The 15,341-nt window shown below is 34.6% G+C and overlaps 3 protein-coding genes across 3 annotated transcripts; 2 read left to right on the top strand and 1 right to left on the bottom strand.

Moving 5' to 3' along the window:
- Positions 1 to 33: 33 nt before the first annotated feature.
- Positions 34 to 7,058, top strand: LOC130666112 (uncharacterized). The gene is made up of 6 exons (XM_057466824.1): positions 34 to 173; positions 477 to 516; positions 615 to 733; positions 820 to 4,725; positions 4,796 to 4,918; positions 4,992 to 7,058. Coding segments are annotated over exons 1-6 (4,311 nt in total). The 5' UTR covers positions 34 to 171; the 3' UTR covers positions 5,113 to 7,058.
- A 292-nt stretch (positions 7,059 to 7,350) lies between these two features.
- Positions 7,351 to 15,203, top strand: LOC130666114 (slit homolog 2 protein-like). Its single transcript, XM_057466827.1, has 5 exons — positions 7,351 to 8,235; positions 11,888 to 12,233; positions 12,480 to 12,794; positions 13,156 to 13,488; positions 13,558 to 15,203. The coding sequence occupies exons 2-5, from the start codon at positions 11,889 to 11,891 to the stop codon at positions 14,947 to 14,949; spliced, it is 2,385 nt and encodes a 794-aa protein (XP_057322810.1). The 5' UTR covers positions 7,351 to 8,235; position 11,888; the 3' UTR covers positions 14,950 to 15,203.
- Positions 8,230 to 11,861, bottom strand: LOC130666115 (dynein regulatory complex protein 11-like). Its single transcript, XM_057466828.1, has 6 exons — positions 11,399 to 11,861; positions 11,187 to 11,339; positions 10,987 to 11,090; positions 10,821 to 10,910; positions 9,442 to 10,757; positions 8,230 to 8,809 (listed from the first exon to the last, which is right to left on the bottom strand). The coding sequence occupies exons 1-6, from the start codon at positions 11,536 to 11,538 to the stop codon at positions 8,444 to 8,446; spliced, it is 2,169 nt and encodes a 722-aa protein (XP_057322811.1). The 5' UTR covers positions 11,539 to 11,861; the 3' UTR covers positions 8,230 to 8,443.
- Positions 15,204 to 15,341: the final 138 nt, after the last annotated feature.

Below are 15,341 nucleotides of genomic sequence, written 5' to 3'. Positions count from 1 at the left end.
CGACCCCTAGCTGTCAATTTTATTGACCAGTTTTCAATCCGCTGTTACATAGAAATGTCAAACATTGTCTTTATTTCCGACTGATGGAGATCAGCTTTGAGTTGTTAGTTAACCGTTTAAATTCAAATGATTTTTTGTTTAACAAACAAATAATTATCTTCAAATCTAAAAATGTGAGTACTAGTTTATTTCCCGATAATTAATTAACGATAACCGCTTTTTTATTCATTTAAAAAACCATATTTCCAAAATTTAAATCCTTCCCGCTTAAAAATGTAAACAAACTTTTTTTTAAACTTTACTTAACAAACGAGACTTTAATTATTCAAATAATTATTCTCAATTATTTACTTTACATCTATTCTACTCTGATTAATTAACTTGTAATTATCAATATTAACAATTTTATTTTTAAATCTACTGGAGTAACCTCAAAATTCTGTCAATATTTTGTCTAATGTTTGTTTGTTGTCTAGGTTACCAGTGAACTCAATAAAAAATTCAAGGAGGTCTTCGGTAATTCAAAATTTATTTAAATTTTCAAAAAGTTTATTCATTTTTTTTTTTTTAATGAAGTAATAAATTAATAATTATAAATATTTTTTGTCGTGCAGATCTTGAAGTTACCAAAAAAACCGACGTCTTCACAAAATGCTGAGTCGAATTCATCACCGGAAAATAGTCCGTCAAAACTCAAGCGCAGAGTCAGTTTCGCTGAGAAAAAAAGTGTCAAGTACATAAATCAATTATTTTATTTACTTATTTATTGATAAAATTATAAATTCCAGTGTCAGTTTACTCATGTAAATTTTTTTACAGAGAGTTCGTTGATTCATTCGAGCAGGGAACGGTATGGGACAGCACCTACGAGGAGAGTGACTCCAGTCAGATGAAACTGAGCCATACGGAAGCTCCAAAACCCGAGATAGTTTCGACTACTAGTTTTTTAAGCCTCGCTTTGAATGCAGGTCAAAACTTGGACATGAATCCGTCTTCTGTTTCCTTACGTCCGGATAAAATAGAGTTCAAGTTTCCAACATCGGAGGCTGCGTGTCTTCTGGGACTCCAGACTGAACGCGTGATAGTAAATCCCGAGCTGCTGGCTAACAAAGAAAACATGCCGGAGATTTTAAGTATAGAGACCGTAGAGAGTTCTTTTGTCGAAGTTGCCGTCGACGAAACGAGACTCGTCAGTCAGACCCCAGGGTTCGCGGTCTACTGCGACGAAGATGAAAATTGTTTGGATAAAACTAATGTCGAAGATGTTTCTATGGAATGTACGATAGTCGCTTCAGATGTTCCTTTTGCTGGAGATCAGGATAATAATTTAGATAGAAAATTAAAAGACACAGTATATTTAAATAAATCGATGGAATTTACTCAAGATATTCCGCCATCAAATTGCAAGACGCGATTTTGTGATGACAGGACTCAGGTGTTCGGTAACGATTCTATAGAATTTACTGAGGCCATTTCGTCAGTTCCAATAAAATCCAGTAGTTTAGGTGAAGAAAAAACTCAGGTCTTCTTAAATAAATCGATGGAGATGACAGAAGTCATTCCTTCAAGTCTACCACGGCAGCATGTTGATGACAGAACCGAAGTATTCCATAATAAGTCAATGGAAATGACTGAAGCCATACCATCGACATTGAGTCGTAATTATAATGAAGATAGAACTAGAGTTTTCCATAATAAATCCATGGAGATGACGGATGTAATAGTTCCTCTGGTACCTGAAATGCAGCGACGCAATTTTACTGGCGAAAGGACTGAAGTATTTCATAATAAGTCTATGGAATTGACTCAAGCAGTGCCAGTGTCATTACTCAGTCAATTCCGTCAGTTTGGTGAAGATAGAACAGAAGTTTTTCATAACAAATCCATGGAAATCACTCAGGCAATACCTCCAGCATCAGCGCTTGCTCAGTCTCGTCGTTTTGGTGACGACAAGACACAAGTTTTTCATAATAATTCAATGGAAATGACTCAGGCAATACTTCCCGCATCAATTTTACCACAATCACGTCATTTTAGTGATGATAGAACAGAAGTTTTTCATAACAAATCCATGGAAATCACTCAGGCAATACCTCCAGCATCAGCGCTTGCTCAGTCTCGTCGTTTTGGTGACGACAAGACACAAGTTTTTCATAATAATTCAATGGAAATGACTCAGGCAATACTTCCCCCATCAATTTTACCCCAATCACGTCATTTTAGTGAAGAAAGAACAGAATTTTTTCAGAATAAGTCTATGGAAATTACGGAAGCGATACCTCCAGCATCACTAATGACTCAATTACGTCATATTAGTGATGATAGAACAGAAGTTTTTCATAATAAGTCGATGGAAATGACTCAGGCAATACTTCCAGCATCAGTTTTACCACAACCACGTCATATTAGTGACGATAGGACAGAATTTTTTCAGAATAAGTCCATGGAAATTACGGAAGCGATACCTCCAGCATCACTAATGACTCAATTACGTCATTTTAGTGATGATAGAACAGAAGTTTTTCATAATAAGTCAATGGAAATGACTCAAGCAATACTTCCAGCATCATCACGTCATTTTAGTGAAGACAGAACAAAATTTTTTCAGAATAAGTCTATGGAAATTACGGAAGCGATACCTCCAGCATCACTAATGACCCGATTACGTCATATTAGTGATGATAGAACAGAAGTTTTTCATAATAAATCCATGGAAATGACTCAGGCAATACCATCAGCATCATTACTTGCTCAGTCACGTCGTTTCGGTGATGATAGAACAGAAGTTTTTCATAATAAGTCCATGGAAATGACTCAGGCAATACCTCCAGCATCACAAATCATCCAGTCACGTCATTTCAGTGATGACAGGACACAAGTTTTTCATAACAAATCAATGGAAATTACCCAAGCGATACTTCCAGCATCAATTTTACCCCAGCCAATTAATTTTGATGAAGAAAAAACTAGAGTTTTCCACAACAAATCAATGGAATTAACTGAAGCAATTAATTCTTTACAAGCTCCACTTACTAACCGGTCGATTCTATCAAAACCAACTGCTCAAGATCTAGAAATAGATCACAATTACTTTATGGAAAACACAGTATCAATAAATCCGTCTTTGAAACGCAACTATCACTGTATTGCGGACACTAAAACTCCAAAGTCAGCAGTCTCTAGTCCGAATGCTAAGAATCCTCGTGACTGCAGACCGCCCGTTGATCGAAAAGCTTCAATGGAAGCTTTGCACCGAATACTGCATCAAGATTTGAACAAAGACAACGATCTGTGCCCATCATTTTTATCCAAATCGCCGACTGTTTCAAATGAAAACGACAGAGCTGATGATTCCATGGAGATGACCGCAGCGATTCCGTCAATCCGAGCATCAGCTTCTGGTGCGAGAGAAAGTCTAGTTGTGTCTGATACCACTGCCGTTGAACCAAATGATTCTTCAAGTTTATCAGCGTCGGATTCGTTTGAAGAAAATCAGGGCCCCGGTTCTGAATCTCAGTCGGATTCAGTAAATCAGTCGACTGATTCAGTGAATAACGAAAATTCAAGTGATAGATTCACGGAAATGATGTCTAGACATGAAGATCAATTTGATTTTGATGGTAGAGTTTCATTGCAAGAGACACCTTCATTTATTTACACCAACGATGCAGATCTTAGTGTCGATCAAGATGTCGATGCTCCTCAAGTGTCTCAATCTCTCAATAATGATTCTGATGATAGCACGCTGGTGGAATCCAGCAACTTGAGTAAAGACTCTAGCGATCTAAGTCAGTCAAGTGAACTAGATGAGAGTAATAACAGAGAATCATCAACTGATGATATTCCTGAAGATTTATCTGGCAATGATATAAATTTGAATTATTCAGACAAAGTTACTTGTGATCCAAGTGAATCTAGATTGAAACGAAGTATTTCAGATGAAGATAGTGAAGAAGTTGAGAAGAAAAAATTAATTTTAACGTGTGCTGAAGACAATCAAGTGAAAGATGATTCAGCCGAATCTGATGCCCTGTTGAATGATTCAGTAGATAGTCAAGTAAATAGAACGCAAGATGATTCCATGGATGTCAGTCTGGCGGTAAATGAATCTCTAGAGGTATTGGATGATAAAAAAATAAATATTCCAGAGATTGGTTACTTAGAGCCCAGTGATATCAACATTCGTCTGCAAAAACTTATTCTAAGAGACCAGTTGGTTAATAGGAAATTAAAAGAGACTCAACAGAATATCCGAGAAGCCAAAGCTAAGCTCAAAAAACTACCGAAAAAAATTGAATGCGTGACTGAAGATATTGTTGATCAAACTCCGTACCAGTTACTAAAAGCCGGTCTCGAAGATTACGCGAAGAGGAAAGAGTGCGTTTGGAAAATCCATACCATCAATCCCGCTGTTGTCTGCATTGAATTCTACAAGACCAGTTTGATATTCGGGGTCCGGGTAAATGTGGCCGAGCCAGAGGAAGAAATAACTAAAATTTGTATTGTGCCTCGTGTCAGTGACAATGATACCGAGATGCTGAAGCTTACTGACAGATTGATAACCAGAAAGATCGACTGTGATCGGTTGATGGAGAATCATAAAAATTACGCAGATATTCCTAAACTTATTGCTCTTGTTACCGAGCAAGTTGTCTTTGTCTACGATTTTTATGAGGAGTTGAAAAAATTGTACAGAGCTAGCGTGATGGACATTTTTGGAGACATGTAAGTTGATTACTTCAAGTATAAATTTATAATAATATTAATAATTAATAAAATTATTTGACTTTTTCAGAGTATCAGTAACAGTAAGAACTAAAAAAATGGAGACAATTATCAAACTTAAAATTAATATCGCCTCATTTCCATTGATAAATCCTGATGACATAGAAGTTACTAATATATTAGGATCTGTTAGGTAAGTAATTGTAATTATTTATATTTATTTAACGTATTAAAATTTTTTTATTTATTATTTTATAAAATTTCAGAGACAAAGATGTGAAAAATTTAATAAAAAATGTAAAACCAACTCCGAAATTACTTACACTGTACATAAATGATGTGAAACAACTTTTAGAATTACTTGCAATCGCCAATTCAAAGATTTGAATGTAATTATAATTATATATATATTTTTATAAAATTTTTATACAAATTAAATTATATTATATGTAAAAAATATTATTAAAATTCGTGCAATAGAGCACAGAGTATTAAAAAAAAGTCAATTAAATTGAATTAAATAAAATTACAGTCCACTGCTTTGCCAACTGAGCTATCGAAGAAATTCTAATTTGAATAATAATTTATTTATTATTTAATAAAACTATTTATTGAGTAAATTCTGGATAAATAACAGTAAAAAATAACGTGGGAATGGAATGGAATTGTCTAGTTAATCATGAATTCAGTAAAACTGGCTGTTGAGTGATTCTATGAGAATTGAAATAAAATAAAATAAATTTTAAAAAAACGAGTACTCTCGGTAAGGTATTGAGTTTAAGTAACAAAGTATTAGTATGTGTGGATCAAGATAGACAAGTCTAGTCAGCTAATAGCCGGTTTGATTAAACGTTTTTGCGATAACTTAGCGTTTGATCTCTTAGCATCTGGAGTTGATGTACTCGGTACGGCATGGACTCTGTACATTTATGTTTCGCGGACATCCTTATCCTTATTGTGAGCAAGCTAACAGTTATCTTCCATTTCTGTGAATAGAACAACTCTCAAGACCGGGCTTTAAACTTGTTTCGTCTTCATATTTTATTATTTGTTTAATGTTTTTATTTCATCTTCAAAGAAATTTATTGTAAAAATAATTTTTATGCAATAGCTCAGTCCAGAAATAAAAATTAGCAGCAAAATGACATTTTTTCACGTTACCTAACTTTGAAAGTCAGTTTTCCGTATAAATATTTAAAATTTTTAAATATTCGGAGCTGATAAATTCAAACGATTATCGGGACATGTTTGATAATTAAACTAAAGAGTAAAACAAATTTTTTAGGCGGTTTATTTATAAAAATACTGTCAAATGACACAGACTTTCTTTTAAGTAGCCAATAAAACTTGCGTGGGTGTACTGGGCCCGGTTTTATATTTCGTAACGGCGCGCGAGCAAGCAAACATCAACAATATTTAAATATCTTAAATATAAATCTTGTTAATTTTTCCACAGTACAACTATCAATATCTTTAATTTTATAAAAATATATAAATACGAGTTAGTATTGTAATAAAATAAACAATATTTTTTTTTAAGTGTGAAATTAATGCCTGTCTATAAGCCAATAAACTCAGTAATCGGATTAAGATAAGATTAAATACTAAATAGGAAGAGAGGAACCATCAATTCAAAGTTAGAGCGGTTAAATATATACATTTTGTTGCTAAAAAACAAATACGTATATATTTATAGATAAAAAAAAATGATTATTTGAGATCTTAATCGGGTGAAAAAATTCTGGTTCCAGTTGTACTGAAAGAACTGTCCTTTCACTACGCCCGATCTTTATCGCGTCCGAATTTAACCGGGTGGGAGTCGAGTAGAGGGGAGGCGTTAGCGTATTCAAACTTTCATTCACTCTTTTTATAAATTTTTATTATTTTTTTCGGTCCTCTTACTCCTTATACTGAATAAGAGTTCAGTTATCACCGAGTCGTTTCATTCATTATTATATTCTTGATCTCCCACGTATGCTAAAGGATTATCCAGTCAACGAGTACAGGCTCCGGTGCAATATACATTAAAATAATTGTGACGAGTGTCACGCTTGTAAGCTTGCCCATGTTCATATATTTTATTTTTATCTTCAAAAATAAACGTTCAGTTTTGATAATTTTTAACGTCTGTTCTTTTGAAATTTAGTCAGCTTTTTATCGATACCCTGTTACCTGCAGGATCAAATACTTGGGTTCATAAAATATATATATTTATAAATAATTTTGTTCCAGTCTAATAAATATTTATGTAATTACGAAACAAATGGTGTGTAATTTAATAACTTGGAGGGAAAATGTGGGCGAAGGATTTCTTGTAATTTCAACCTCCAGATAAATTTTTCTTTAAAAGTTGTCACTAAATTACCTGGATTATTTAATCCAGCAAAAGTTTTTATTATTATTTTTATCAAACCAATAAATTAATACTGATGAGTAAAATAAAAGGAAATAAGTGTGTACATTCCCACGATTAAAAATGCTTAATGTACTTGTAGGAAGACACTGAAGAGTAGGAACGGTTAGCGAGGAGGCAGTCGAGATACGAGCTGAGATTTCGTGGGACTGTATATAATAATACATAATAATAATAAATGTAAATGTGAGTGTAAGTGTAAAGTCATATATATATATGAAGACACACCTGGATGCGTGTATTGCGTATAGAGAGTTTGTAAGAGAGTCTGGAGAGCAAGTGGGCGTAAGGGCCGGAGAGAACGTCCACGTCTTTGCCCGGTGGGTTCCATACATGGCTATGCTATGTGGAAACGGGCAACTCTGAACGAGCACGACGACGTGGGACACTTGGACAGAGACAGTACCATATTTCTGCATCAAGGTGGGGTAAAGGACACACACACACTCTGTTATGTGGCTGGCTGGGATCGAATCCACTACGAGGAGGTGGACATATGCGGAGGCGAGTTAAGAAGTAAGACGAGAGTTAAGAGTAGAAAAAGATACTCCTATATCTCTCTCAAAGACTCAAAGGCTCCTTGGTCTTGGTAGGGGTCCTCCAACGATCCGTACACACGTTTAGTTACGTTTCACCTTTCTTTCGTTATCCGTTATCCATTTCTCGGCTCACTTAATTTATCAATATCTTAATTACTATCTCAACTATTCGCTATTAATTTCAATTCCTTATCTAATCATTTATTTTTAACTGTAATTATAATACTGGTGATTATTTATTTTGTGTTACTTAGAAAAAAAATTAATAAATAAATGTGATTATTTTTAATTTAAATTTTTAATTTAAAAAGTGCAGTCATTGCTGAGATTTGAATTTTTATAAGAGCTCGGGCAAGTGAGTTTTGTGATAAAAAATTAAATGGTTGAAAAATGTTTAATAAAAGAGGGAAGTTTAGACGAGGGTGTTATGATTCACGGTGAAGAGGTTTGATAAAATAAAAAAAAGCTGAAGAAGATTGAGGATAAGAAGAAAAGGGTGAAGGAAGAAGTTGTTGAAGAAGAAATAGTCGTGTGTACACGCGACAAACGTGTGTAGAGGTAAGGGTTTGATCAAGGGAATGTTTACTTATAAGTTGTATCAACTTAAAAACTTGCTTGTGGATGCTGGACTAATATAGTAACTGGTCTGGCATTGTATCAGGGGTTAAATCTTGTTGCGCTATTGAAGGTCTTGATTACTAAAATGGCTCGGCCGTCTTTTTATCACAAAAACCAATCGATTCGGAAAATTAATACAATTTTTTATTTATTTTTTGACCTTACTTTCAAATTTTTTGAATTGCTTTACAACTTGCGTGGGATCATGATTAATTAATTCACTTAAAATTTCTTCACATTTTAACGGACGTGATTTTAGATTTAGTCTGCGTTTAACATTTAAAATATTTTCTAAAACTTCTTTTACGGCACCCAGTGGATACCCGACTGTTACTCTTGCCAGCGACGAAATATCGAGATTTTTATCTAAACCGTGATATTTTGATATAATTTTCTGATAAAATATAAACAGAGAATTGTAATCCGTAGGCGGTATTATTATAAATTTTTTGTAGAATTTATAGAAAGGTTTTTTTGATTTCCATGGCTCGTGCGCAATTCCCAATACGAGAATCTGTAAAATAAAATTTTTAAATATTTGAAATTCAAAATTTTTCCCGGTCAAAACTAAAGAAGCCGCGTAATTTATTCAGAAGAAAATGAAACAGATAGTGGTTAATTACGCTCACAAAGACAACACTTTGAGAGTAATTGTTGATAAAAAAGTATTCAATTTAAGATTGCATATGTCCAAGGCCGCCCGCAGCGAACCGACAGGTTATCGACGCCATAAACGCGCGTGGGAAGTGAAGAATCGAGACAAGTTTTCGAAGACTATCTCTATTCACGGGGTTGCAAAAATGAATAAAAGAAGATATAATAATAAATAAACATACATATATATATATGAATATAAGAAAAAAAAGTCAAATTATTTAAAAACTCGTGTGCCCACGATCATACGATTAAACACGCGCGTAATGCTTACATTATGACATTGTATAATTAATAAATATGCTAACGAGTTTTACATAAATTCAATTGAATTATTTATTTAGCAATAAATCACACTCGAATTCCCAGCTGGCGATTAATGTTGTAAACTATTATATTTTTAACAACTTTATTAAGCAAATACTGATTACGATCTAAGTATAAGTTATAATGATAATAAATTAATAATAATAATATTTTATTAGTAGTTACCTGATCCCCGGGGCTTATAGACTTTATTATTTTAGGTAGCAATCGTGCGAGCCTTTTAGGTTTTGTATCTTTTTCAACCGGTGGCACTTTCTTCCACCAGGGCTTATCGCCGCCATCGATCAAAATAATTACAGCTGACGGATAGAATCTCGCCACAGCTATTACCATTTTTATTAATTTTTTTTCTGTCACCTTTTCTCGGTAATTGGCTAAATTACTAGGTGTTAAGTCTATCAAAGTAGCGCCGGCTTCAGTACAGATTATATTAGCGAGTAATTTTTTTCCTGATCTCGGTAAGCCGGCGATGCAAATTGATTTAGTTAACGGCGCTAGTTTATGGACTTGTTTTGATCGCATCGGAAGAATGCAGTAATCGATAACCGCTTGTTTGACGTTACCTAGACTATTTTTTAACTTTGATTCTCCGTAAGAAATGTCGCTGACCCATTCATCTAATCTAACATTTTCATACTTTTTTATTATATTTGTTTCAACTAATTCATCAAACATTTCTTGAATTTTACTAACATCCGGCGATTTCGATTTCTTTTGTTTTTTGCGCTTGCCTTTGGCTTTGGGAATTTTGAATTTGACTTTATCGTCTTTGTGATCTTTGATCAAAGCTTTGTTAAGACGCTTCAGTTCAAGTCTCATTGAATCATCAACAATTTCACGGGTTTCCAATTGAACTTCATGATAAATATCACCCATAAAATCATCTTGTAACTCCCAGTCATATGAATACTGTCGATTTAACTCAACTAAAGTATCAAGAACTTTTGACTTCGGCATTACCCAATCTCCGGACTCTATCTTGTCATCACTTTTTTCCTGTGGACTTAAAAATTCTTGCGGACTTGGAACCTGCTCGGTAGCGATCAAAACCGATCCTCCATCAGAAGCCGGCGGAAAAATTCCAAAATGGCCAACTTGATTGTACCAAAGCCTAAACCATTCACGAATTTCGTCAGTAATGTCTTCCATAAGCTCAGGGCTTTTTATTTCAAACACTCGAGACTTTTGTTCATTTTTCCTCATCTCAAAATCAGCTAACGCTCGCGATCGTAAGTCTAGCCGTCGTTTTATGTTGTCCTCATCCTTTTTCAGAACTTGGTCATCTCTGGAACTGGAAGCCATTCCCAATAATTCTTCCAACCGATTCGCTCGCTCTCGTAAAAGTTTCCGGGCATAAAAGCCTCGCCATAATTTTTGAATAGTCACCACAGCTTTGTGAATTTTTTTTTCATTTTCTTTTTCTTTCTCAAGCGAAATTTCTCCTGACATCAATTTTTCATTATATTCTTTCTGTTTTCGGGCTTAAAAAGTATTTATTAAATTAATTTCCCGCATATAATAATCAGTAAAAAAATTTTGCTTACTCCTGATAGCGATTTTTCTACCGACTCTAGCTCTTTCGTGACTCTGTATCATCAAAACAGCTTTTTTAAATGCTTGCTCATCAATTTCATCTGAAAAATTTAATTTTAAAAGATGAGAGTTATAAAAACATAGTTACGAGTATCGGAGACATTAATTATTCAATACGTTTTTTATGCTGCCACAATTGATTATTGGCTGACATGGTTGGCGATGATATTTCAATATCGTTTGGCGTCCATTTACTTTTAATTAGCAGGTCATCTGGGCACCTGCACATTAAATATGTTCATGCCCACAATCTTACCTCAATAATTATTTTTTACTGCCCGCGAGCATTTAAAAATAATTATTCCACTTTAACCCACTCATATTCTGAGCAATTCAGTTTCACAATTTCTCTCTTGTACTCAAGCATCCGGCCGATTGAACACCCAACAAATTTCTCAATGATTTCTCTCTTTTGGCTCTGGATTGTTTGTTCATAACACAACAGCAGAGTTTTTGTAACTTTACGATATCTAATTTTATAAAAAAAATTTATAATTATTTATTTAAAACCAATAGATCAATTAATTACTTCAAATAAATCGGCATTAATTTTTTCAGCGCAGCTTCTTCAGTCAGTTCGTTTTCTTGGGCCGCAATATCTTGGGCCACTAATTTTGATATTTCTTTTTTTGCTTCCAACCAGAGGTCATCATAAAATTTATCAGACATAATAAATAGTTTAAAATATTTACCATTAAAATTTAGCGTAAGGTTATAAAAGTATTGAATGAAGTTCGTTCCCGACAAATAAGACAGGACGTTAAATTTTTCATTGGCATTTTAACACATGGCTGAAAATGTTTGATTGATTTATCGCGATTGAGGTTCTTCTAGAGTTAAATAAAATCCTCATGTTATTCTTTCTTTTCGGTTGGCATTCTCACGTCAGCGCGAGAATTTCACGGGTTTAAAAGAGCCAACACTAAAAAGAACAAAGACCAGAGTAAGACAAATGGTCAAAAGATTCGATTATTTCGTTCGTGATAATTGTTTCATAACGTCAAACTTTTTGTTTCAGGATGCCGAATACTGTTTTAATATTTATACTGACAGCAGTATATATTTTAAACACCAAAGCACAAAATGTGACTATTGAAACAGTAACGAATACAACTCTGCCATCGATAGAACCTACAGGCGTAACTTCAACTTCTTTTGATCCTGAGCAATCTCATGACTCGACAACAGAATCATCAACTTTACCATCGGAAGAAATTTCGCATAAAAACGATTCCGTTCAAACAGAAGTAATTCAAAAATTTGATAGCCCGTGGGAGTGTCCGAATTTCACTAAAAAAAATGTCGAGTGTTCCTGTGACTTTCCTCATACTTTAAGATGTACTGGAGACCGGACAGCATTGCAGGTTAATATTCCTATCAAAAAAATCCTATATGTATTTTTTTTTATGATGGGAATTCCGGTATCCTACTTTCCTATTTTGATCCCCATAGATCCTCACGTAAATCCAAAGTTTCCTACATGGATTGCTATGGATTCCCATAAAATCCTACATGGGATTTTAGAATAGGGATTTAATAAACATTTATGTTGATTAATAGATTGTTAAGATAAAGTGAATCCTCAATAATAAGATGATATATTATTTTAGACAATAAATCAGCATTTAAAAAGCAGCCGCGAAGGAGCAATATCACTGTTAGACTTAACAGTGACGGGAATTTCAACGCTTCCGGCAAAATTTTTAGAAGACGTTGCTCTTCACGGTCTCGTAATATCTACCGGTGAATTACGACGTGTCAATGACAATGCGTTCACTGGTTTAGTGAGACCACTACAGGCACTTGGGTTGCCCAACAATCTTTTGGAGTCGGTTCCCACTTCGGCTTTGGCCCAACTCAATGGTCTAGACAGGCTAGATTTATCGCAAAATAAATTACATACGTTGGAAGCCAATTCTTTAAAAGTAAGTAAATATTTTACCAGCACAAATTACTCGTAAATAAATAAATAAATAAATAAATAAATATAATTTATCATTATTATTCTTTTTGTTCATCAATCTTCGACTTGATTGTTTTTTACTTTTTTTATTTTACATTATCATTCGATCAAGATTCCCCATGATCCCTTTTTTATTCCCATAACATAATAAAAGTCTCGTCTGTCAATCAACCTTGTACTCCCAGAAGATATTAATTCAGCTCAACAAGCTTGAATGATATAAGTTTTAAAAGGCATTAGCATTGATTCCCACAATTAAATCATTTGATTTAAAATATACTCTGGTTTTTTATTTATATACCCATGTATTATATTTATTTCAGAGTCTCGCTAGTCTGACGTACCTGGATCTTAGCGACAATTTATTATCCCAATTGTCTCCGCAAGCATTTGGGCCATTGAAGCAACTGAGGTCGTTAAAAATGCGCGGCAATCGATTAAGCGTTTCAGCATTATCTGCACTACGTGGATTGAAAAATCTTGAAGAACTGGATCTATCTAGTAACTTACTTATTGGTCCTCTGGGACCTAATTTACTGCCATCAATGCCCAAGTTGAGATTCCTAACTCTCTCGGAGAATGAACTTATTAATGTCGAGCAGGGCGCACTTGCCGGTCTTAAAAATTTAACATATCTCAGTTTGAGTCACAATCAAGTAAGTTTTTTAAACTCGTAATAACTTAATACAGAACAATAGCCAACCATTTAATAAATTCATTTACAGATTGACGTCCTCGAGGATCATTCTTTCAAATATTTGTCAACTTTGACTCGGTTGGACCTCGCGAGCAATCGAATCGTAGCAGTTTCTAGCGCGTCGTTGGCTCACTTGGAAAATTTAGTGACTTTGGATCTCACTCACAATTTTCTGCGTTCTCTGACAGCTGATCTGGTGGTTCCACTAACGAGCCTACAAGATTTGCGCCTAGATGACAATGACATCACTATGGTATCCAGCGAAGTTCCCACATCTAAATTGAAACTAAAGCGGCTGTCTCTTGCCGACAATCCACTTAATTGTGACTGCACGCTTCTGGATTTCGCGAACTGGCTGAGCAACTCACCGTTGGATGAAGAAGAAAAAAATTCTGCTGTTTGCGCAACACCCCCAGCTCTAGAAAATGGAATCCTGACCCAGGTGTCACCGGGCAGTTTGCTCTGTGGCGATCCCACACCGCCAATAATGACCAAAGTACCGTTAGCACGCGACCAATTGACTCTCAAAGAATTCCACTACGACAAATCTGGAGTTAATATTCTATGGAACGTGGAACCTTGCAGCGAAAGCTACACCTGCGACAGTTTGATTGTCTATGAAGCTACCGGGAACTCGGAAGTTGAAATAGAATCCAAGACACTCCATTGCGATTCCCGGTTTATGGCAAATCCTTGCACGCTTCCCGTAGCGATTCCTGCGTCAGTGAATCTTCAAGTCGGCCGAAATTACAGGTACTGCATAGTTCTCCTCGTGCCTTCGGAACAAGGCAATTTGTCACTAGGTCTAGGGTGCAGTGACATAATTCCTCTTGAAGAAACACCAAAATGGACCAATCGAGACGCACAGAATATTGCTCCCAGCCCTTCGACAACTTTTCCAAGCACCACAGTCCCATCAATCCGACAAGATTCCCACAGAATTACCGGCGTCCATGTAAACGTATCCGAACAAGGATTTCTTCACGTCGATATCAGTCTATCGTCAATAGAATCCTCAAACTCAGCGTGTGAATTATTTGTCGTCGTCTTTGCAGGCGAAGCTGCTCTCCACCGAAGAAGATTAAACTGCACTCTAGCTTACGCTGAAATGACCGGACTTATTCCCGGCAGATACAAAGTTTGCGCGAGTTTGAATAATTATGATGAAGGCCACGAGAATGATAGCGGGAGCTCTAGATGTGTTGAAGTGCAGGCATTCAAACAAAACATTGACTTAATTATTTTAATTGCCGTTGTGGTGTCGTGCGCGTTATTTGTAACAATTATTATGTTTATTCGTAATTTGATTAAAAAAATAAAGACCCCGCAAATACAGACCCAGTGTTTTTTACCCGCGCAAGAACTTGAAATCACTCATAAAGCGCATTACATTAAATTACTTGCTACGACAAAAGTCTGATTGAAATTTGTTCAATTGATATTTTATTTCGATCGTGTAAATAATTATATTTTTTTATATTTAATTAATTTTAATAATAAAATTATATTTAAGTGTTAAAATGTACATTAATAATGTTATTTAGTGCCTGATAACCATTATATATTTTTTGAATATATATAGAATATATATTTTGTAAATACTTCGTATGTATGTATTAACTGAGATTATTTTTTAAAATAAAATAAAATAAACAAATGTAAATTATTAGAGACGATTTAATTTTGGTACGATAATTAATTTCATATGTAAATAAAAATAAATATTTTAAGATAATAATATTTGGCGTACAAACTGATTTACTAGGAAAAAATAATTTTTTAAATGAAGTAAACGTAAAAAAGAGTTAGCTT

Source organism: Microplitis mediator, chromosome 3, assembly GCF_029852145.1.
Source record: "Microplitis mediator isolate UGA2020A chromosome 3, iyMicMedi2.1, whole genome shotgun sequence".
NCBI classification, from domain to species: Eukaryota; Metazoa; Arthropoda; class Insecta; order Hymenoptera; family Braconidae; genus Microplitis; species Microplitis mediator.
Note: the sequence above shows the minus strand (reverse complement) of the source record. Positions and strands in the feature narration are given on the sequence as shown.